Source organism: Pipistrellus kuhlii, unplaced genomic scaffold (assembly GCF_014108245.1).
Source record: "Pipistrellus kuhlii isolate mPipKuh1 unplaced genomic scaffold, mPipKuh1.p scaffold_m20_p_6, whole genome shotgun sequence".
NCBI classification, from domain to species: Eukaryota; Metazoa; Chordata; class Mammalia; order Chiroptera; family Vespertilionidae; genus Pipistrellus; species Pipistrellus kuhlii.
In genome coordinates this window covers 68,335,546-68,359,221 of record NW_023425562.1, presented here as the reverse complement: position 1 = coordinate 68,359,221, position 23,676 = coordinate 68,335,546, and the positions used below count along the sequence as shown (strand labels likewise).

At 38.1% G+C, this 23,676-nt stretch overlaps 1 protein-coding gene across 1 annotated transcript in view; it reads right to left on the bottom strand.

Annotated features, from left to right (window-relative positions):
* The window catches only part of PCSK2 (proprotein convertase subtilisin/kexin type 2), a 235,000-nt gene extending 211,811 nt beyond the window's left edge, over nt 1–23,189 (bottom strand). Inside the window, exon 1 of the mRNA XM_036418996.2 lies at nt 22,679–23,189. Within this exon, the coding sequence (XP_036274889.1) occupies nt 22,679–22,855 (177 nt within the window). The 5' untranslated portion in view covers nt 22,856–23,189. The remainder of the gene's footprint in view (nt 1–22,678) is intronic.
* Nucleotides 23,190–23,676: the final 487 nt, after the last annotated feature.

Here is a 23,676-nt window from a genome sequence, read left to right as displayed (position 1 = left end):
TTATATAAAAACTGCTGTTTGAAATTTTAACCTTTCTATTTGGCTTCTGTAAATGTTTGCTTGCTTAAATAATAAGGAAAATAAGACTATTCCCATTTCAGAGAGGCCATTAAACCTTCCCTGGACAAAATTATCAGTGCTGGTGCCAGGCCAGGCCTTTGGTTGAGGTCTCAAGGCCCCAGCATATAGGGGCTCTTTAAGAACTTGCAAAGGGGGCCGAGAGACAAAGAAGGTAAAAACATATATATATATAGGGAAAAACATATAAATAGAGACAAAGAAGATAAAAACATACTTGGAAGACAAAAAAGGTAAAAACATAAATAGGGAAAGTTCCTCCATGTTGGGGCCCAGAATTTGAGAGACATTTTCCTCTGGACCAATTAATAAATGTAACTCCATCTTTCTAAGTATTGCTTGGTTCTTTTCCAGTTTTCTGTAACAGTACCACCTGTACCAACAATGAACAAGTAAAATTTGAAATAAAAAATAAAATACTATTTATATTAGCACCATCTCAAAATAAAATACTTACTTATGTATAAATCCAATAAAAGTATATATGAGATCTATATGAGGAAAACTACAAAACTCTGAAGAATGATATTAAAGAACTATATCAATGAAGAAATATTCAGTGTTCATGGATAGGAAGACTTGATATTGTCAAGATGTCAGTTTGTCTCAAATTAATTTATAGATTCATTGCAATCCCAACTTTAAGACATATTAAAAAGCTACAGTGATCAAGGCAATGTGGTGCTGGTGAAAAAATAGACTAATAGGCCAATAAAAAGAACAGAGAACCCAGAAATAGATCCATATAAATATAGTGAACTGAACTTTGACAGAAGAGCTGAGGTAAAACAATGGAGCAAAGGTAGTTTTTTTTGTTTTGTTTTTTTACAAAATGATGATCTAGACACAGACCTTACACTCTTCACAAAAATAAAGTCAAAATGAACCATAGGCCTAAATATAAAGTGCAAAATGATAAAAATTTCACAAGGTAACATAGGAGAAAACTGTGGGTATGGTGATTCCTTTTAAATACCATACCAAAGACACAATCCATGAATGAATTCATTGATAAGCTGGACTTCATTACAACTTAAAACCTCTGCTCTATAAAACACAATATCAAGAGGATTACTTAAATGACAAGCCCACAGACTGGGAGAAAATATTTGCATAAGAAGTATAAGTGACTGTTATCTAAAATGTACAAAGAATTCTTAAATCTCATTGGGAAACAGAAAACCCAATTTTAAAATGGGCCAAAGTCCTTAACAGACATCTTACAAATGAAGTGGCAAATAAGCATATGAAAAGATAGTCCACATCATATATCATCAGGAACTGGAAATTAAAGCAACAATGAGATATGTCAAAATGGCCAAAATCTGGAACACTGCCAACACCAAATGCTGGTGAGAAAGTAGAACAACAGGAACTGTATCACGGCTGGTGGGAATATAAAATAGTTAAGCCACTTTGAAGAGAGGGTGGCAGTTTCTTACAAACCTGAACATACTATTATCATATGATCTAGCAGTTGAACTCCTTGGTATTTAATCACAGGAGTTGAAAACTCATGTCCACAAAAAAAAAAAAAAAAACTGACCAGGTATGTTTATAGAAGCTTTATTCATAATGTTCCATATTTGAAGCAACCAAGATGTACTTTAGCGGAGGAATGAATAAATCAACTATGGTACATTCAGATAATGGAATATTATTTAGTGCTAAATAAAATGAGCTATTAAGCCATATGAAGACATGGATGAAACTTAAATGCATATTACTAAGCAAAAGAAGCCAATCTGAAAAGGCTGCATGCTAAATGATTCTACCTGGCGTTCTATACAGATCATTGTTTGCTGAGGGTGGAGGGAGGGAAGAATGAACTGCAGAGCACAGATGTGAGAAATAGTAAAATACTTGGACGTGACATTATATGAGTATATGTCATATTTTTGTAAATTAGAATTTACAACACAAAGAGTGAATCCGAAGGCAAAATCTACATTTTGTGGGGTTATGATGTGTAAAAAAGTGTACCATTCTAGTGAATGACGTTGATAATGGGGGAGGATACCCAGGAGTGGAGGCAGGTGTATGTGAGAAATCTCTACGTTCTTCTCAAGTTTGTTGTAAACTTAAAACTGCTTCAAGAAATAGTCTCTCTCTCTCTATTTCTCTCTCTCTCTCTAGATTATTTCTTGAAGCAGTCTTAATAAATAGGATATATATCCTATATAAATATTCTCTCTCTCTCTCTCTCTCTCTCTCTCTCTCTCTATATATATATATATATATATATATATATATATGTTATATATATATATATATATATATATATATATATATATATCCTATTTTAATAGATTCAAACAGGGAATCACACCTTGGGAATGGAATATAGATTATGTGTTTTTTTGAAAAATTAATTTTAATGATTATTTCTACTTATTTTCATCATTCTTTTTCATTTAATTTTTTTGGGGGCACATGGGTTGGCAGTAAAGAAAATTGGGGTAAAGAGCTAGACATTTTGAAAAAAAACAGTAATTCCAAAACTATACAAGGATGTAATAATTGATACTACTCAATATAAAGCCATTCTATTCATAGCAGAGTACCATATGGATGCACACAGAAAATGATATCCTATCTCATAAAAATCAATCAGGGGAAAACAGCACAAGACAATTCCATACAGAAGGCAAACAAGCCACATTATTTAGATTAAGAAAGTAAATATGATTTCACTAGAGGAGTGGAAGGCTTGACAGCTCCGCTGAACAGATGCCGCTCATGCAGCAAAGGAGCCTAATTGTTTGTATGCTCCTTCAGTGCCTCTGTCAGCAGGAGGCTTGTGGAATGAGGATGCTGCTTCTTTGAGTAACCAGATGTGACAGAGGATATTACCTAGCCTCAAGTTATCAGGGCATGTTGTAAGGTTAGCCTTGTCGGATAGGTCCTTTGTGTATAGAACCAGATACTAGTTCCGAGAGTTTTTCACACTCCAACTAATAAAATAGGTATTTGCAAAAATGGGATGGCAACATCAGATCAGGTGAAGTCTTATAAACTGACCCAGAAAACTCATCATGTGCTTTTCTTTGCACTTACACTTAGGAATGTCATTTTTCAATTTGCAGAACCCATCATTGTAATTGTGCTCATCATCTCTATAGGGCCCAATAAAACTTAGTTAATAAAATGTGAATGCATGAATGGTTGTTCCTCTGGAATTAGCTATTTGAAAGGGGTGTGGTTTATTAGCTATTTGAAGGGAGGTTAGAGGGGAGAATAGGATTCATTAATTTAGCAATCAGGACCCCTGGCTCTAAGCCTACTGCCTTTCCTATGTCTAAACCATCTCTATACACATTTGTTCTCCATGAATACATTCAACTCTCTTCTGTGATTCTAGGGGGCGCTCTTCCCTGTGACCAAGAGAACAACAATGTGGAACAGCTTGGGCTGTCTATGATTTTTCTTTTTTTTTTTTCTGTTGTAGCACTAAACACAGTGGGATTCACACTATTGTTTACTCCTAAAAACTAAACAACTGGTTTGTATTATGTCTAAAATAATAAGCAGGTAATGAGACAAGTAGAGGATACCTGACACAGGCTTTCCCTGGAAGTCACCTGTAGATAGTTCCTACATATGCCAAAATCTTCATGCATCCCTCTGCCTGAGGGTGCTCTCTGACTGTAGAAGTATGAATGATCTGCGTGGGGCAGGCAGAAATGCAAAGGATTTAATGCCCTTCAGGTCAGACCCTCAACTAAGGAAGAATCAGAGCTAGTGGTTAAATGTTCCAACTTCCCCACCATTTGATGAGACAGCTCAAAGATGTTGTAACTCTCAGAGGGTATCAGTAATGCAGTGTTGCAGTAATGATCTGCATTTTTTTTTTCATGGATCTCTGTATTCATTCCCTTGGTTATTTCCCTCCCACACTAACTCTGAGCTTAGTTAGCTGCATGGCTTGCTTTGGTGAATTGGACTTTTTAAATGTGATACAAGCAAAGATTTTAGGAGTGTTTGCAAATTGCGGCTTGATCTCTCAATATTTTGAAACCTTTCTTAGATCAGTGGGATTGAATCCCAGTTGCCTACCTGTTCCCAAATTCATGTCTTAGTGTCTAACATTCTACTTGCTTATTGAAGGTACTGAGCACATGTTTGTTGAATGAATTGAATATTCTTCTGCTTCTGTACTTTTCCCTGTTTGACAGTGACTCCTATTTCTTTCTTTGGTCATTGTTTCTGAACTCCCATATCGTCTCTTTTGTCCTTACCTCTTTTCCAGTGAATGGCCAGGATGATTTGTTTCTGACTTTAGTTCAAGTTTGGGTTCATGCCAAGTCTCATTAAAGACACAATCCTCCAAGATTCCCTTAAGTGTGATTCTGCCCTTAGCCCCAAACATGGTGCTGCTCTTAGACTGGAGGGGATCACCAGTGGCTTTTTTCCCATTCTTCTTGCCACATCTTAAGCCCTTGTTCTCCCATTCTTGGCTGACTTTCCCTAGGAAAACAGTCAGCAGGGACTGACAATAACTGAATCTTGGATGCTAACTATATCTTTGTGTTTAAATTTCCATTATCTTTGAAGAGAAATGATGCTCACTAGGTTGATACAGATTCAAATGTGGTGTCATGGTGGGTTTGAGGCCACTCATCAAAAGTCTCATTGTACATCAAAGCCAGCCACCACCTGGCTGGCATCTGCAAACCTTTGTGGTGGGGCAAGGTCTAGGGAGTCATCAAAAGGAGGCTAGCAGGGTTCATCCGGTTAAAACAGACCAAGATTTGGCTGTGTGGAGGGAGGGCTTTGTAAAGGAACAGTGTGTGTGGGAGGGGAAAATGGCTCTCTCCCTAGAGCCACATAAATCATTCTCTTTCTCTGCATCTCTGCTGCTCCCTGATTTGCCCGGACATCCTCAAGAGTCTTTCAAGAATGTCTGCACCATGAATCCACGCTGGCTGTAGCCAGCAGTCTCATCGTAAGGGTGAAAGCTTGGCAGGGTGGAACCACAGGGACCCTGAAGATGGGGCTAATGCAATCCCCTAGGCTCATGTTGCTGGACCCAGGAAAGATGGCATCTGTGCATGGTTTGAGAGAGAAACTCAGCATAGGAACTTTAGGGCTACCTCTTCAGCCCTCTCCCCACAGTCACACAATGCAGTCTCTCCCTGTATGACTTCAGGCCACTGAGCCACCATCCCTCCACCAGAGCCCAGAGTGAGTGGCCATTAATGAGATTTTGTGCTTTGGATCTTTAAGAAGGTGCCCACATTTCTAGCAGACTACCATCTCCCCCAGCAGATGGAATCTCTGCTGATTTGCAGCCAGATGTTTTGTGGGGTCCTCTTCCAGCTCCAGTGCTCCAGGCTGGAGAGCCTGAAGTAAGGCTGAGACCCCCTTGCTTCTCAGGGGGAACCTTTGCAGCTGAGATAACCCTCCAGATTTTCAACTGCATATGGGAGTGGAGCCAGCCCTTTTCACATCTTTACTCTTCTTACCAGTCTTGGTGCGACTTCTATAAATCCTTGTTTATAAGACTAGGGTAGCTAGTCTTCATTTGGTTATTCAGATTGATTGTTCTGTAATTTAGTTGTAATTCTGGTTTGGTCCTGGGAGAAAGTGAATGTAACTTCCACCTATTCTGCTGCCATATTGAATCTTCAAGAAATATAAATTCCTATTCTTTCACCAAGTATAAATCCACTGGGCTGTTTGAAAAAGTTGGTGTGAAATACTTAAACTTAGGAGTAGTTTTGCTTGAAAAACTGGAATTAATAGAAATTTTAAGAATAAAATGGTGAAAAGCAGCCCATGATGTCCTGAAATGAAGTTGGTTTATGCGGCTAATCACTCATAAGAATCTCACTCAAGTCCATCCAGATTGGAAGGCTGGTGCAGTTATGCCAGCAGTGCATTGTCTGAACCACAGCCAATAAGCAACCAGGTTCAAATGCTCATTGTAAATAGTTAAGAATAAACATCATATTTAATTTCCTTTTCCTCAAGTATGAAATGAAGGGTTAAACTAATTTCATTCTCAAAACCATCCCTCCTCTGACAAGCTCTTTTTCCATAATTGCAGTTATTATTTATAAAAATTGAATTGATTATGGATAAGGCAATCAGAATAATTAGCCAAGTATGCTTCAATATTGTGGTGAAGTAACAATCTCCCAGTGGTCTGACAAGTGGTTAGAAACCATTATTTATAAAAATCATTAAACCACATACATGTAAATCACCATAATACTTTTTTTTCTCCTTGCCTTTCTTTTACCATTACAGTTCTTAAAGGAAATGTATACACTTGATGCCTCTGCTTCATCACAATTTGGCTTCCTTCCTGTAGCAAACATGATCACTTTCCTGTTCAGATCCTTCTGGGCCTTCACATTTAGTGCCTGCCAGCCTCTGCATCTCTTTGTCTGAGAGCTCTCTCTGATCAGTCAAATGTAGTTTGTTTAAGGACATGCCAGGTCAAAATGCTGGAAAGTCAACATGACCTCAGAGTAACTACCAATCATGTCTGATTGAAATTGGCATATAAATATCTCAGTTCCCCTACTCCTCAGGCAAGATGACTCTGGGCCAGGAGTTTCATACTAGTGCTCAGAGTTTCCCAGAAATCGAGCTCTTCTTACCCACAGTGACAACTTGCTCTACAAGGCACTCCTAATCCCTGCCTTCTCTTTCCTGTCTCAATTTCTCACTTCCAAACAGTTTTTTTTTTTCTAGACTCACTCCTTAAATAAACAACTTGCAATCAAATCCTAGTCCCAGGGACTACTCCTAGGGATCCAAACTAACACGGGTATTAAAACAATGTCTTCATCTTTACGACCAGTCCCATTCTTTTCTAACCCTCTTTTCCCACCCTGCGCTCTCTTGATTCTCCATCCATATATTTAACAGACTAAGTTTCGTCTTCTCTCCTGGTTGCTCTTTTTCCCTCCATGTCCAAAGTTCTTCAAGATTTTGTCATAGAATTTCTCCATTCCTTTTTCTCTTACCACTCTTCCTTGGCAATGCTATCTATTGCCATTCCATGATTAACGTGTATGTGGAAGGATGCTTGTGCATTCGACTTTCAGTCCTTTTAACACCTTCATCTCTTTTTGACTTTGGTAGCACACTTCTATGGACTTTATCATTATCTGGAAATACTCAATTATTGGAGTCTTGAGCTTCAGCAACCCACTCAGTAACCATAGCTTTATCTCTTTTAGCTCTTTTATTATTAATTCCAATTTACCCTCTCTTCTATTTTATTGAGATTCCAATTTTGAAAAATTAAATTTCTCTCTCTCTTCAGCTCACCACCCCCATTTGTGTGCTATTTAAAAAAGTGACTCTGGTGGTGTTACTACAAATCTTATCTCTCATATTTGATCACTCAGTACTGTCCATATGTCACTTTTGGTATTTTGTCAACAATCCCTCCCATTCCCATTAAACAGTGTACAAAATTTTACCTCCCTTACAGTGTTGATGCCATCACCTCTTTTCCCATTCAAAGTATTGATCTTGCCTCTTATACTTTTAAAATAATTGTGCCTCTCCATATCCTCACTCTGACTTACAAACTGAACTTCATCTGTCCATTCCTCTTTCTGTTTTCTCAGAGAGGGAAGAGTTCCCTTTTCATGCTTAGGCTAATCTCTTCACTTTTCAATAAAACCCAGTTAATGAAGAGATGAATGGAAATATAGAATTGTTTGAAAAAGTTCTAGAAAAAGAACTTCTGATGAAATTAAAAACAATTTTAATATAACGAATATAAACAAATTTGTTATGATTATAAGTTGAAGGTTAATATTTCTATATATCATGATACAAAAAATGATATTCCTGACAATAATTGGAATGTGAAAATAGGGGAAGGGAAGAAGAAGTGCTAAGATGCTAATTGTACCATTTTGCAAAGCACAACTAAAGTTGAAATATATAACTTAGTAAACATGTAATAAGATATATATTATCTTACCATTTATATATAAAATAAGCATAAACTCCTAAATATTGTGCATAAATTCCTAATATTAATATATATATATATATATATATATATATATATATATATATGGGAGATTTAATAGGAAATACAGTTTATGTGACCAATTTATATAATGTTTGACAATTTCTTCAGTTTTCTTTCCATTTCTTCTGTTAAATTAAAAAATTTAAAATCTAAAATAGTGTATATAATATAACCTCAGCTCTGTAAAAATAATTTATGTAATAATATTTCTTCTCTTTGGATATATTCATACAGAAATATCTGCAATAAAGTTTACTTAATGCTGTTAATAGTTATTTCTGAGTAATGAGATTTGGGGTAATAAAAAATACTTTCTTCTTTTTGTGTTACTTAACATTTACAAAAATAATGATAATATGCAATTTAAAAAAAGTTAACATGTTTTTCATGTGATTAGAGATTTTTTAACTTATTTCAGGATATTTTATTTTACTTGAGTATTTTTTCTTAATACATTGAGATATTTTCCATACCCCAAATTCATGTATTTGCTTGTTTGTTTAAATCTCAAAAGGAAAGATGCTCAATTGTCTGATAAATCTCATACCAACACAAATTAGATAATTAATTCAACAATATTTATTGGAGGTTTAGTTTTGCCAGGCACTATGTTTACATAAAAAGCAAGACAACGTTATTTTTCTCAGTTTGTATTAAAAATTTGGGACAGTGAAACTCAGGTATTGGAGGTTGAAATTACAATATTTCCTCTTATGACATTAGAACATTTTGCAAATGTTTTAAAACTAAGTTATTGTTTTCATGCTCTTTATTTCCCCCAATAAATGGGTTTATACATCTCTCACCTTTCTTTAAACTCTCTACCTTGATATAAGGTGAGCATTAAGTAAATCTATTTAGGAAAACCTGGGAGAATTGTATGTTTATGGGAATCAATTATAAATAAAGTTAAAGTTATTAAAAAAAAAAAAGTGCAACCCTAGATCCTATAGTTTTCTTCATATACTTGTCAACTTTCTAATGGAGACACAACTAACATTATGTAACATTCTTAAGACTATTTCATTCTATGTCAGAAAATTAGGTTTGTGTCGATGTTTAACTTTCAACCAAAGAGTTTGTTATATTCATTTATTTTCATTAGAGTTATTGGCACTTAACTACATTATCCAAAAAGTCATGGTCAAATTAACTTTAGGGTCTTATTTATCAAGAGAGTTTATTGCTTTTTTTACATATACCTCATGTAGAAGCCATCCTGTAATATGCAAAACTTACATTTAGGATAGAAGTGCTAATTGAGATGTATTTTCTTGGTTCACTAGTAATTATTGGACTTTAGTCAGTTAGTAATGGACTTCAGTTATAAAACGTACATCTTAATAAAGAAAGTCAAACTTGACTCAAATAATAATCTGCAAATTTAATACGGGTTTTGTTTGTTTTGTTGTTTTTTGAAATGAGGTATCTGAGCTCAAATGTAAAATGAAGTCACTTGAGAAGAAAATGTTTGACCTTCAAGTGCTATGCTTTATTTTTAAAACCCGACTGCTTTGAGCAGTTCTCTCTCTCTCTCTCTCTCTCTCTCTCTCTCTCTCTCTATATATATATATATATATATATATATATATATATATGGGCAGAAGTAGGCTAACAATAATAGACAATACAATAATAAACAAACAAACAAACAAATCTATATAATATATAAAATCCCAAGTGACCAAACGATTGAACAACAGGTTGACTGGTTGCTATGAAGTGCACTGACCACTAGGGGACAGATGCTCAATGCAGGAGCTGTCCCCTGGTAGTCAGTGAACTCCCACAGCCAACCTCCCATAGTCCTCCTCTGCCCCTCATCCTCGTCTCGCCAGCTGGCCAGCCTAATCAGCCCTCATCACCAGCCAGGCCAAGGGACTCTATCCATGCACAAATTCGTGCACTGGGCCTATAGTAAGTAAGTAATACTACAAGACTAAACTCCGTTTTTCATGGACTCTCACTATAAAACTACTTTGCCAACCCTAGTTTAATTATTGAAGGCTTAACTATAGCATCACTCCTTGAGGTACTATAACATTATGATTGGCAGCTAATAAGACCTTTTAAAATAGAACTTGATTTCTAGATATATTCATTCACTTGAGAAGAAAAGATACAATTTTTCACTTCTTTTGTATTTTAATCAAGGTTTAACTGCAGTCTTAATTTTGTCTGCTCAAAGAGCTCATCTAGTCTACTACTGATAATTTCCAAGTTGAGAATTTTAGGGAACACTGATACTAATTTGCTGGTTGTTACCAACTCTATTTCCTACTTAAATTGCATCTAATAAACAAACAAACAAACAAACAAACAAACAAATGCTTCAGGAGTAGTTTCTTAAAAACCAGTGCTTCAAGTGCTTTCTCTATTAGCTGGTAGCCAAACCAACATCTTGTGATCTAAGTGCATTTATTAATCAAGAAGCAAAGAGTGAGTACCTATTTTGAGTAAGGCATATTGATTGTCAATGAGAGGGACAGAGTATTAAATGGATTTTATGTTCTTCCTAAAGAAGACAAATCACCGAGACATGAGATGGTGGTTGATATTGTGAGATAAAAATATACAAGCTCTCATAAGTATCTAAAAGATTATTGTTGTGATTTGGCTTGATTGGGTTATGGATTTGAAGCAGCACTCCAGTCACTTAAGCAAAGGGATATTTATTGAAAGTATATTGGTTTGGGTAATATTGGTTGTTCCAAAGATAAAGACCCAATTTTCAGGGCCTTAATAATATGGTGGTTCAAGTTCTTATTCATGTAAGATCTTCTAAGTCAGCAATCAGAGAGCTGAGGTCCTTTCATCTTAAAACTCTGCCATGTTTGACATTTGGCTGCAAATTTACTGTTCTCAATCATATCAAACCTCAGAAGAGAAAAAAAAATATGGATAATCAATCTATGGGCAGCTTTTATGTATCAAGCATTGAAGAAGTGCTAATCACTTCTCTCTTTGCATTGACTAGAATTATCATATGGTCATATGCATCTGAAAGGCAGGTTGGAAATGTGGCATTAGATCTTATAGTTCTAGAAAAACTGTTCTTCAAGAACTTCTTATGTAGGAATCCTTTTGTAAATACTTAGCATCAAATCTATATCTTTCCTTCTACCCCGTACCTTTGTCTAAACCATGCTAGATCTATGGGGCAGAGTTTGGGGGATTACAGCTAGAGAAATCTTATTTTGAAGATTATAATGACTGAATAATTAAGTGAGATTAAAATTATATAATCTATATTCAATATTGTTGGGATATTAAAATATCATTAAAAGGTAAGAATAGGTTGGAGGGGTCTAAGATAGTAGCAAAGGGAGACCGGAATTCATCTTTTCTCATAGGCATACCAAATAGCAATTCCTCCGGAGGAGCTGAAAGCTTATTGAATAGTTTCTGCATAAGAAATGAGAAAGGGACCACACAGAGAAGGGGAGAAGACACTGTAACTGCCAGAATACACCTGACAAGGTGACTTGAAATAATAAAGGATTTTAATGAAGGGTTTATACACAGACTTGCCTGACCTATAGCACAGTGAAAAACAACTATTTAAAGAGCACAGAGACTATACATAAAGAAAATCCATTTACTAACCCTAAAGCATCTGTCAAATGAATGGGGAATGAGAGGAACTTTCTGGGATTGGAGGCATCATGAATGCCATTGTTTATATTTCTCCTCCACCTAGAAAGCACAGGATAAATCAAGTACTCTAGCCAGTCCAAGATTGTATGGACAGAAGCACAGTCTAAGTACTCTAATTGTGGCCACCACAGTGTGCCCTGAACCAACTCAGCTGGTGCACTCTCTCTAACTCCAGCCAGATTGCCTACCAGGATGGCTCTGATGGCATGAGCCTCAGGCTTCCTAATCTCACTCCAGGACCTTCTGGAGCCAGCTGGCCCTCCAGGGCACCTTCCATTCAGGCCCATCTTAGATCCAGCCAATTGGCCCAATAAGCTACCCCCAGTGCCAGGAAACATCATCCAATACCCATAGCTCTAGTCAGTTGTCCTGCCATGACAACCCAGTGACATATGCACTTACTCCAGACCCAGCAGGCCTGCCAAAGCACCCAGAATGGACAGCCTACATACAAGTTGCTCATCCACAAGGCCATTCCTTCAAGAGTGGAAAAGGTAGCTCTTTCCATTTAACTCATAGAAATTAACACTGAAAGAAAAAAAAGAGACAATGGAATATGTCCCAAATGAAAGAACAAGATAAAATCCTAGGAAAATCCTAATGAAATGGAGATAAGTAATTTGTGTGGTAAATAGTTCAAAGTTATGGTCATAAGAATGGTCATCTTGGCAGAAAAATATAACACAATGAACACTTTAATAAAGTAAAATATAAAAAGAACCAATCAGAGATAACTAATACAATAACTGAAATTAAGAATACACTAGAGGGAATCAATATCAAATTAGATGATACATATAAATGGGTCAGCAATCTGAGAAAAATAATTTAAAGAAACACGAATAGTTTTAGAGACCTATGGGAAACATTGAAAGTAGTATGAATTGCATAATAGGTGTCCCAGAAGAGAGAGAGAGAGAGAGAAAGAGAGAGAGAGAGAGAGAGAGAGAGAGAGAGAGAGAGAGAGAGAGAGAGAGAAATAGCATAAAATTATTTAAAGGAATAATAGCTGAAAACTTTCATAACCAGGGAAAGAAAACAAACATCTGGGTCCAGTAAGCACAGTACCAAATAAAATGAACCAAAAGAGATCCACACTAAAACATACTACAATTAAAAAGGCAAAATTTTAAGTTAAAGAGAGAATATTGATAGAAGCAAAAGAAAAACAGCTAGTCACATAAAAGGAAACCACATAATGCTATGATAGATTTCTCAGCAAAAACTTTGCAGGCCAGAGAAGAATGATAGGATTTATTTAAGATGCTGAAAAGAATGAACCTACAACCTAGATACTCTACTTGGCAAGATTATCATTCAGAATCAAAGGAGAAATTTTCTAGACAAGCAAACACTAAAGGAGTTTCTCACCAATAAACTGGCTTTACAAAAAATGTTAAAGGGTCTTTAAGATGAATAAAAAAGGCCTTAACCAGAAACAAGAATATATGAAAGAAAAAAAAAATTCTCACTGATAAGCTCAAATAAATAGCAAAGACGGTGAATAAGCCAACTGAAAAGCTGCATGAAAGCTAAAAGACAAAAATAGCAAAGACAACTGTAATTACAATAAGTAGTTACCACACAAAACAAAAGATCTTTAATATAACATCAATTTTTGGAGATAGAAGTAAAAATGAAGTATGTTAGAATGCATTTGGATTTAAATGCAAATAATCCTAAAATAGGCTGCTATACAGGTATATAGATAGATATAGATGTATATATCTATATCTATATCTATATCTATATCTATATCTATATCTATATCTATATCTATATAGATATATTGATTATATATGTATATATAGGTTATATATCTATATATAGATATATAGGTATATAGGTATATAGGTATATAGGTATATAGGTATATAGTTATAGATATACTAGAGGCCTGGTGCATGACATTTGTGTACTTGGTGGATGGGGTCTCTCAGCCTGGCCTGTGCCCCTTAACAGTCTGGGAGCCCACAAGAGATGTCTGATTGACGGCTTAGGCCTGTTCTCTGTCAGGAGCAGGCCTAAGCTACAGTCAGACATCCTTAGCACTGCCATGGAGGTGGTAGAGGCTTGCCAGGCATCAGCCCAGCTTGTGGCTAACTGGTGCTCCCCCTGTGGGAACACACTGACCACCAGGGGGCAGCTCCTACATTGAGTATCTGCCCCATGGTGGTCAGTGTGAGTCATAGCGACTGGTCATTCTACCATTCTGTCAATTTGCATATTACCCTTTTATTATATAGAATATGAACCTCATGGTAAATACCAAAAACCTATAAGAAATACATTTAAAAAAATGAAGAGAAAGAAACCCAGACATAAAAAAGAAAAATCCCCAACAAACCACAAGGTAAGAAATTAAAGGAAAAAGAAAGGAATAGAGAAGAGCTACAAAATAAACCAAAAATTTTCACTAGAATGATAATAAATACATACCTATAAATAACTACTTTAAATGTAAGGGTACTAAGTCATTCAATCAAAAACATAGGGTGTTATTGATAATACAATTCTAACAGGTGTGAGGTGGTATCTTATTATAGTTTTGATTTCATTTCCTTAATATAACTAGTGAAGTTAGCATCTTTTCATATACCTATGGGTTATTTGTATGTCTTCTTTCTTTTAACATATTTTATTGATATTTTACCAAGAGGAAGGGAGAGTGACAGAGAGTCAGAAACATCGATGAGAGAGAATCATCGATCAGCTGCCTCTTGCACACCCCCTACTGGGGGTGTGCCCACAACCAAGGTATAATACATGCCCTTGACCAGAATCAAACCTGGGACCTTTCAGTCCACAGGCTGATGCTCTATCCACTGAGTCAAACCAGTCAGGATTTGCATGTCTTCTTGAGAGAAGTTTCTGTTCAGATCCTCTGTCCATTTATAAATTGGATTGTTTATTTGGTTTTGAGTTGTATGAGTTCTTCACATATTTTGGATATTAACACCTTGTCAGAGCTGATGTTTGCAAATATCATCTTCCATTCAGTTGGTTGCCTTTTTGTTTTGTTGGTGTTTTCTTTAGCTGTGCAGAGTTCTTTAGTTTGATATAGTTGCATTCATTTATTTTTTTATTTTACTTTTCTTGTCTTTGGAGTCAAATTCATAAAATCCTCTTTAAGACCAAGGTCCACAAGTTTAGTAGCTATGTTTTCCTCTACCCGTGTTTCTCCAAAAATAAAACATCCTCTGAAAATAAGACCTAGCACAACTTTGGGAGAAAAATTTAATATAAGATACTGTCTTATTTTCGGGGAAACAAGGTATGTAATTTATTGTTTCAAGCCTTATATTTAGGTCTTTGATCTATTAGGTCTTTGAGCTTGTGGAGAAACAGAAAGCTTCATTCACTGCTGGTGGAAATGTAAACTGGTATAACCACTATGGGAAGAAGTATAGAGGCTTCTAAAAAAATTAAGAATATAATTACCAAATGACTCCCAGCAACCCTTTTTTTCAGGGACTCTACCTGAAAAAAATTAAAAATATATGTATTTTTTAAAATTGATTTCATAGAGAGGAAGGTAGAGGGAGAGAGGCAAAGAAACATCAATGATGAGAGAGAATTATTGAGTAACTGCCTCCTGCACTCTCCCAACTGGCAGTCAAGCCTACAACCCAGGCATGTGCCCTGACTAGGAATGGAACTGTTCATGGGTCAATGCTCAACTACTTAGCCACACCAGCTGGGCTATCTGAAAGTTTTGAAAACATTTATTTGCAAAGATATATGCACCCCTATAATTCATTGCAGCATTTTTCATGGTGGTCAAGATATGGAAAAAACCAAGGTGTCCTTTGATAGATGATTGGATATAGAAGTAGCATATAAGAAAAAAATAAAATATTTCCATTTGCAACAATTTGGATGGATCTTAACAATATTATGCTAAGTGATAAAGTGGGACAGAAAAAGTCAAGAAGCATATGATGTCATTCATATGGGATATAAAATTGAAAGCAACAAATGTACAAACAAGAAAAACAGACAAACCAAAACAGTATGGTGGTTTCCAGAGGGAAGCAGATTGGAGGTAGTTAAGAGTAAAGGAGGTCAAATAAATGGTGACAGAACTTTTAACTTTGGGAGGTGGGCATACAATGCAATATACAGATTATGAATCATAGAATTATACACTGTAAATCTATATAACTTTATTAACCAATGTCACCTCAGTAAATTTAATTAAAGAGCACACAGGGCCCTGGTTGGGTAGTTCAATTGATTATAATGTCTTTCAGATATACCAAGGTTGCAGGTTCTGTCCCTAGTCAGGGCACATACAAGAGCCAAACAAGGAATGCAGAGATAGGTTGACAATCCTCTCTCTCTCTCTCTCTCTCTCTCTCTCTCTCTCTCTCTCTCTCTCTCTCTCGTCTTTCTCTCAAATCAATAAAAAAACAGGGGATTGAAAGACATCATAAACTGACAGTGAAATAATGGCAAAAGGTATTTCATGCCAATAAAAATGAAAAGAAGTAGAAACAGCAATATAAAATCAGATGAAATAGATGAAAATAAAAACTATAAATAGAGACAAAGAAGAGCATTACATAATGATAAAGGGCCAACCCAAGAAGGATATAATATTTATGCATCCAAAATAAGATCATCTAAATATGTAAAGCAAATATTATTGGACATAAAAGTAGAAATCATCAGTAATACAATAATAGTGGGGGACTTTGATATCCAAAATACATAAATGAATATCATTTAGCCAGGAAATTAATAAGGGAGAAATGGTCTTAAATAGACATTATATCAATGCCCTTAACAAATATATATAAAATATTTCATCTAAAAACTGTAGTATGCATATTCTTTTCAAGTGCACATGAAACATTCTCTAGCATAGGTTGCATTTTAGGCCACAAAACAAGTTTTAATAAGTTTAAGAAGTGTGAAGTCACATCAGCTTCTTTTCTGATTACAAAAGTATGAAATTAGAAATCAACTATGAAAATAAAACTTTAAAAACATAAACATATAACAACTAAACAACATACTATTAAACAACCAATGCATCAGCAAAGAAATCAGAGAGAACATTGAAACAAATGAAAATGTAAATACAACTCTCCTAAATCTAAGGGACGCAACAAACGCAATTATAAAAGGAAAGTTTATAGCAACATAGGATCACCACAAGAAACAAGAAACATTCTAAATAAACAATCTAACTTTATACCTAAAGGAACTGGGGAAAACAACAAAGCCCAAAGTTAATAAAAAATAAGAAAATAATAAAGATAAGAGTAGAGATAAATGAAATACAGGCCCACCAAAACACACAAAACCACCACCACCACCACCAACAACAAAACACACACAAAAAAGGAAAGGTCAATGAAACTAATTCTTTGAAAAGATTAACAAAATTGACAAAACTTTAGCCAGATTTACCATGAATAAAAAGAGAAGGCTTAAATAAATAGAATAGAAATGAAAGAGGAGTTACAACCAACACCACAGAAATACAAAGGATCATAAGATACAACATACAATTTTATGCCAACAAAATTGGCAAACAAGAAAAAAATCGATACATTTCTAGAAACACACAATCTTCCAATACTGAACCAGGAAGAAACAGAAAAAATGAACAGACCAATTACTGGTAGCAAAATTAAATCACTAATAATAAATAAATAAACACACCTTCCAACAACAAGTCCAGGCTTCATAGATGAATATTTTCAAACATTTAAAGAAATATTAATATCTATCCCTTTCAAACCACACCAATAATTTGAGAAGGAAAGAACACTTCCAAAGGCATTCTAGGAGGCCAGTATTGCTCTAATACCAAAACCAGACACTAACAAAATAAATGAATTTTAAATATATATTTAATTGATTTTTTACAGAGAGGAATGGAGAGAGAGAGCTAGAAACGTTGATGAGAAACATCGATCAACTGCCTCTTGCACACCCCCTACCGGGAATGTGCCCGCAACCAACGTACATGCCCCTGACCGGAATCGAACCTGGGACCTTTCAGTCCACAGACCGATGCTCTACCACTGAGCCAAATTGGTTTTGGCAAAATAAATGAATTTTAAAAAGTTACAGGACAATATTCCTGTTGAATAATGATGTAAATATTTTCAACAAAATATAAAGAAACCAAAGTCAACAATACATTAAAAGGCTCATATACCATGGTCAAGTGGCATTACTCCCAAGAATGCAAAGATGGTTCAATATCTGTAAATCAATCAACATCACACTAATTAAACAAAGAATAAAAATTATAAGATCACCTTACTAGATGTAGAAAAATGACTTGGATAAAATTTGTCATCTATTTATGATAAAAACTCTGATAAAGTGGGTATAGAGAGAGAATCATCCATCAGTTGCCTCTTGCACACACACCCACTGGGGATGTGCCCACAACCGGAATCAAATCTGGGACCTTTCAATCTGCAGACCTAAGTTCTATCCACTGAGCCAAACCGGTTTCGGAAGACTGTGGTTTTCAACAGAAGTCCCAGACTCCTTATCTATAAAAACTATGAAATAACAGGTTTGTGTGGTTTTAAGTCACTACATTTGTAGTTATTTGTTCCACAGCAATTGAAAACTGATACAGTCTTACAAAGTGGAATGTATACAGTTTCATAATGTGGAATGTATTTTTAAGAATAGAAATGTTGACTCAACATTTCTATTCTTAGAAATGTCCCCAACAGAAAACCTTACATGGTTTCACCACAATATCCACAGAGGAAATTTTATAATAGCATAAAACTATTCATTGAATAGCTCATATATAGGCCACTGTACTAAATATAAAAACTATAAAAACACATTGTGTATTGTTTCTTCTCTTGGAAGATGTATGATATACCTAAAGAAATGCATAGTCATACACATCATTTAATGACATAGGTTTGTACAGGATGGGGCAAAAGTAGTTGTGAATACACAAAACACAGATTTTATTCTTGTACTATTATTTATTAATTACTTTATTATTTTCCACATGAATAACTGTCCCACTTTGTATGTTAATGCTAAATATATAATAGAGGAATATGCAAATTAGCTGAGACACTGTAACATCACATCCGAACAGCAGGGACCTGAGACTGCATGGCAGCCTGATGGGGTCAAGGGACCTCAGGCTGAACCTCCAGCTCAGCTAGGCTTGATGGGGGACCTCAGGCAACACCTCCTCCCCCAGACCCTGAACCAGGAGACATGAGGCCGCACACCCCACCCAGGAGCCAGGCCCAGGGACCTGAGGCTGAACCCCCTTACCTGGAGGGACTTGATGGGGGTAGGGCAGGCTGGGTTTGGGTCTCCTGCATTTTTGAAGCATGTGCAGGTGGTGGGCGGGGACTTGACTCTAGGTCCAGACTCTGACAGGAGGGAGATTTTCATATACAGTTTACTAATTTTCTTTCACGTCTAACACTTCTATTATGGAGAAAGGTCAAATAGAAATATTAAAATATTTCCTCTAATTAATTCCCTTTTAATGTGCACAGATTTCGTGCACCAGGCTACTAGTTAGATAAAGAAATAAAAAGAAAAAAAGAAAAGGAAAAAATAACAGGACTCTAAAGGTAGTACCCCAAAGGCAGAGCTCTTGGGAGTCAGGAAAGACTTCCTGAAGACAGCATCATAGGAAAACAAAATTATTTTTGGTAGAGGAAACTTGGTTTTAAAATCTGGCTTTTATTTTCTCAATTTTCAGATATGAGCAGTTATTTAACTTCCTGAAACTTGATGTTTTCATCTGAGAATTAGGGTTGATGCCAATAATTTCTACTTCAGAGGTTTGTGAGGTTAAGTGATGTAAGTTAGTAAAATAGCAGTTTCCTCTAGTCTGCACAGCTGGCCTCTCTTTGGATGAAAAAATAATTACTGAGAATCTCTGCCATGTGACCCCGGGTCTCCAAGAAGATGCGGCAGTTGGTAAGTGTACTAAGCATTAGAGAAAGAAAAGAGAAGGCGGTATTGGGCTTTTAAATTAAAAAATGAATAACAAATGACAAAAGTACAGTTCAGCAGGATGAAAACAAGACAGCACAGTGTTTAGGAAACCTAGAGTAATAAACACAACTAAGGCTGGCAAGCCCAGTAATATACTGACAATGGTGACAAAAACAGAAATACAGAAGATATTCCTGAATATTTACCTTTCAAGTGGAAAGGCAATACTTACAACAATTTTCTAGAAGAGAAATGTCTAGAAGAGAAGTAATATATGTCATCTAGGCTTTCCTTTTGGCCCACAGGAATTTGGGAAAGGGAAAGCTCATTGTAATCCATGGCATCAGGGAAGGTCTGGAACTCAGTCTGGAAGGATGAGTGGGACATGGATCCAAGTCTGTGTGTGTGTGTGTGGGGGGGGGGGCAAGGGGGGTGGGGGGGGGGAGAGAATGTTTATTCTAGACAGGTGTAGCATCCTGCAAAGATTCATCAGACAGAAGTATCTTGCTATTGACTTACTTTTACTTAAATATGAATCAGAGCAAAAATCATTTGGATAAGCGATCCTATTTCTAAGGAGTTAGGGAGAGGTGAGGAAAGAGATGGCAAGGCCCATTTCTCCTAGATAGCAATTGCGGGTTTGAAGTAGTGCTGTAAAACAGGCAGGCTCTTCTCCAACAAAGACCAGGGTAGAAAGAGACTTAGGTATCTGATTTCACCCAATGTACCAGTTCCCTGAGATTTTAAGGTAAGTGTATTGACATGACCCAGACTCATTTATGTTGAGATTGTCTCTAAACCTTCTTGCTCAAATTCCATCATCAAAACTGTAATCCCTCATGAAGTCATTTGCCTCTATACACACACACAAAAAGTAACCTTTTGGACAATTAATAAGTTAACATTATTAATGTCAGCTACACGTAGTTTTGATTAAGTTTCTAAGATCAGATCCCAGGGGCATATTTTCAAAAGAGGAGATAGCAATGTCTGCTCACACTGTGAAATGGTGCAGGGTAGGGGGAGAGAGTAAGGCTATTTCTGCATCTGATGCAGTCCTTCACAGTCAACAGCTAAGGAGCCGGATGCCACATCCCTTTTCAGCATACCCCAAAGCCCACATACCCGCAGAGCCCTGAGCTTGGTTTGGTATGAACTAGGTTTAAAGAGCACGAGTTCACCTCTGAAAGATCCGGCTTTAAATCCACGGTTGTTTTTTTTAATCTCTGGTCTTATTTAGTCCATTTCCTTATCAGTACCATAGGCTTCGTCATAATAGTAGTTTTCCTAAGAGTTGTTGAGAATTAGTAAATAAGAATGTAAAAAAAACTCCGGCACATAAAGATGCCCTATAACCATCAGCTAATAATAATTACTGTTGTATTTATGGCTCCTGGATCATGTATCTTGCCAAGTTGGGTCAGGAAGGCGGGAAGGAAGAAGAGGGTCTGCTTGCTTGTTTTGTTAGCGACATTCTTGAAACATCCCACAGGCCCTGGGCCAGAACCTCAGCGGGAGGGCGGGCGGACCGCTCCCTCCCCTGGGGACCACTATCTCTCCCCAGCTCCACCTACGCATCACATCCCCTGAGCAACAAGTTCCCTCTGCAAGACCCGCCCACGCGCCACGGCTGTCCGGCGCCTCCGCCTAGACCTCTGACAAACACGCTGTCTAACCCTCTTTGGTCCCAGCGAGGTGGGAGAGCCCGCAGCAAGTGCAGGAGGAACCCTCAGGAGGCTGGGAGGAAGGCAGGAGGCGTGGAAAGTCGGGACTGAGGGACCGCTAGGAGTTCCAGTTCGCGCTGCTCTTGAGGCAAAAGCAGCCACAGAAGCTCCCACCCGCTCCTCTTCACAAGTCTCTCCTGGGATCAGAGGGAAGGAGGAGATGGGGACCCTGACAGAATCCCACAGATTTGGCTCTCTGGTTGCCAAAATACATCCTACATCCTCCACGTTTCCCTTCGCCCCGGTTTCTCCTTGCACCCTCACTGTACCCCACCTCCTGTCAGGTTCCTTAAGGACAGATGAGATCCCTGCCTGGACATTTCTCAGGAAGAGTGAGTAGGTCACCTGCAGCCCCCACCTAGCACTCTCCTCCCCGTTGCCCTCCCAGAATGGGAACCTCGGACTCTCCAGAGGAGTCCCCAGGCGTTCCAGACAGCAAGCATGCTCATCCTGGTGCCCAAGTGGCTGCACTTTGCCAACTTCTTGGAGTGGGGATCCCCGCGTCCTCCAGGGAAAGCCAAGCTGGCCGCCCACATACCAGGAGAGCCACCTGGACTTCTCCTTGCAGAGCTCCCCCAATCCGAATCCATCTTTCTAGTTCCTGCAGCTCTGCGCTGAACTTGAGAGCTAACAAGGAGTAAGCTTCTGGGGTGGGCTGGGGCAAGCGGGAGAAGTTCCGCCCTAATTTTGGAAAGCAAAACCTCTTAAGGTTTCCAAGTCTCCTGCAGCCCGGGAGCTGCTTTCCATGGGAAAAGCAGGGGCCGAAGTCATCACCGGGAGGGAAGTCCTCCTGGCGCGGGGTCTGCAAAGCACGGAGATAAATCGCAATGCCCAAGCTTCTAGCCCTGTTTGTCAGAAACTACTCTTTTTCTCTGGAGCTGGGAGCTGGAAATAGATACCTCCCTAGCAAGCCCAAATGTTTAGCATCTCATCCCTCCATCCCCGAGCAGCCTTGAGAACTTGGTACCTCGGACAGCAGCCCGGGCACAGGGCATGGCTTGAAAGGTGTTACCCTATTTTCGCCAAAGAACAATACATTATTTTTTATGACCTTACTAGTACACTCGAAGGACGTTTTAATTACATAACATGGGATAGATCCCTGGAGGCAATATCGAGTTAAAGAGCCGGTGGCAGAATGCCTGCATCGCAAGAGAAAGAGAGGAAAAACTTGCAAATTCTGCAATGAGATTGCGCAGGACTGTGTCCCCGTTTTTTGAAACAACAAGAGAAAGAAATGCAAGGGAGGTCTTACCTTCCGGACTCCAAAGCCGTGCTCTGCTGCAACTTGGCGAGCTTCTTCATCTCCTCCTTTATGCAACTCCACGAGAAAATTATTCGTGAAGACCGGTCTCTCGGCCGATGCAAAAACCACGACACAGAAGAGAAGCCCCGCGGCCGCCTTCCACTGGGAGGCACAGACACCTTTCATCTTTCTTTAGGAGTGAAAAGTGGTGCTAGGAGGCGCGCAGGCTGGCGGAGCAGGGGACCCAGGAGAAAGGTGCAAATAAGAAATATATATGTAGTTTTTGTTTGTTTGTTTGTTTGTTTTTTTAAAGGAATCTTTGTGTGGAGAAAGAGACTGATCGGGGGCTTGGAAAGCCGCAAATTAAGGTACGATCTCTAGCTTCTGGCTGGCAGGGAAGCTGTGTAGTCAGGCGGCCCGACTCGCTGGCAGAGGTGCTAATGTGAGGAGCTGTGTGTATCTGAGAGAAAAGAGCGAGTGTATGTCTGTGCTTGATGCTAAATCTGCATTTTCAGCTCCTCCTCAGCTCCAATTCCCCCGGGGGCGGGAGGAGAGCACCAGTCTGGATGACGTGCGTGCACCAGCAGCCAATGAGAACCAGAGAAGCAGTGAGCCCTGCCCTGGGCCACCCCGGGCCCTCCCCTGTCCTCCCCCAGCTCGGCAGCCTGCCTTTGCCAGCGCCAGCTAGGGGCGCCTACCGGAGCCCGCGCCCCCGCCCTTTCAGCACCCCGGAGAGCTCCCCCATCGCTCCACCCCGCCCTCCTTGCTCCCAGGAAAATACCTCCAGCTGTAATCGGGTTTGAAGCGCCCCAGTGATGTCATTGTTTGTGGAAATCTGTAAGACTCAGGAAAGGGAATTATGATGTGTGCCGCTCTCTGAGGTTCCGAAGGGTGCCAGGGCACCGGCCTCTGTCTATTCCTCTCCCCTGCTTTTTTTTTTTCCCGTGCACCCTCCTTCCCCTACACACAGGGCATACTTGCCTCTCCTGTAAATAACAAAGCAAACA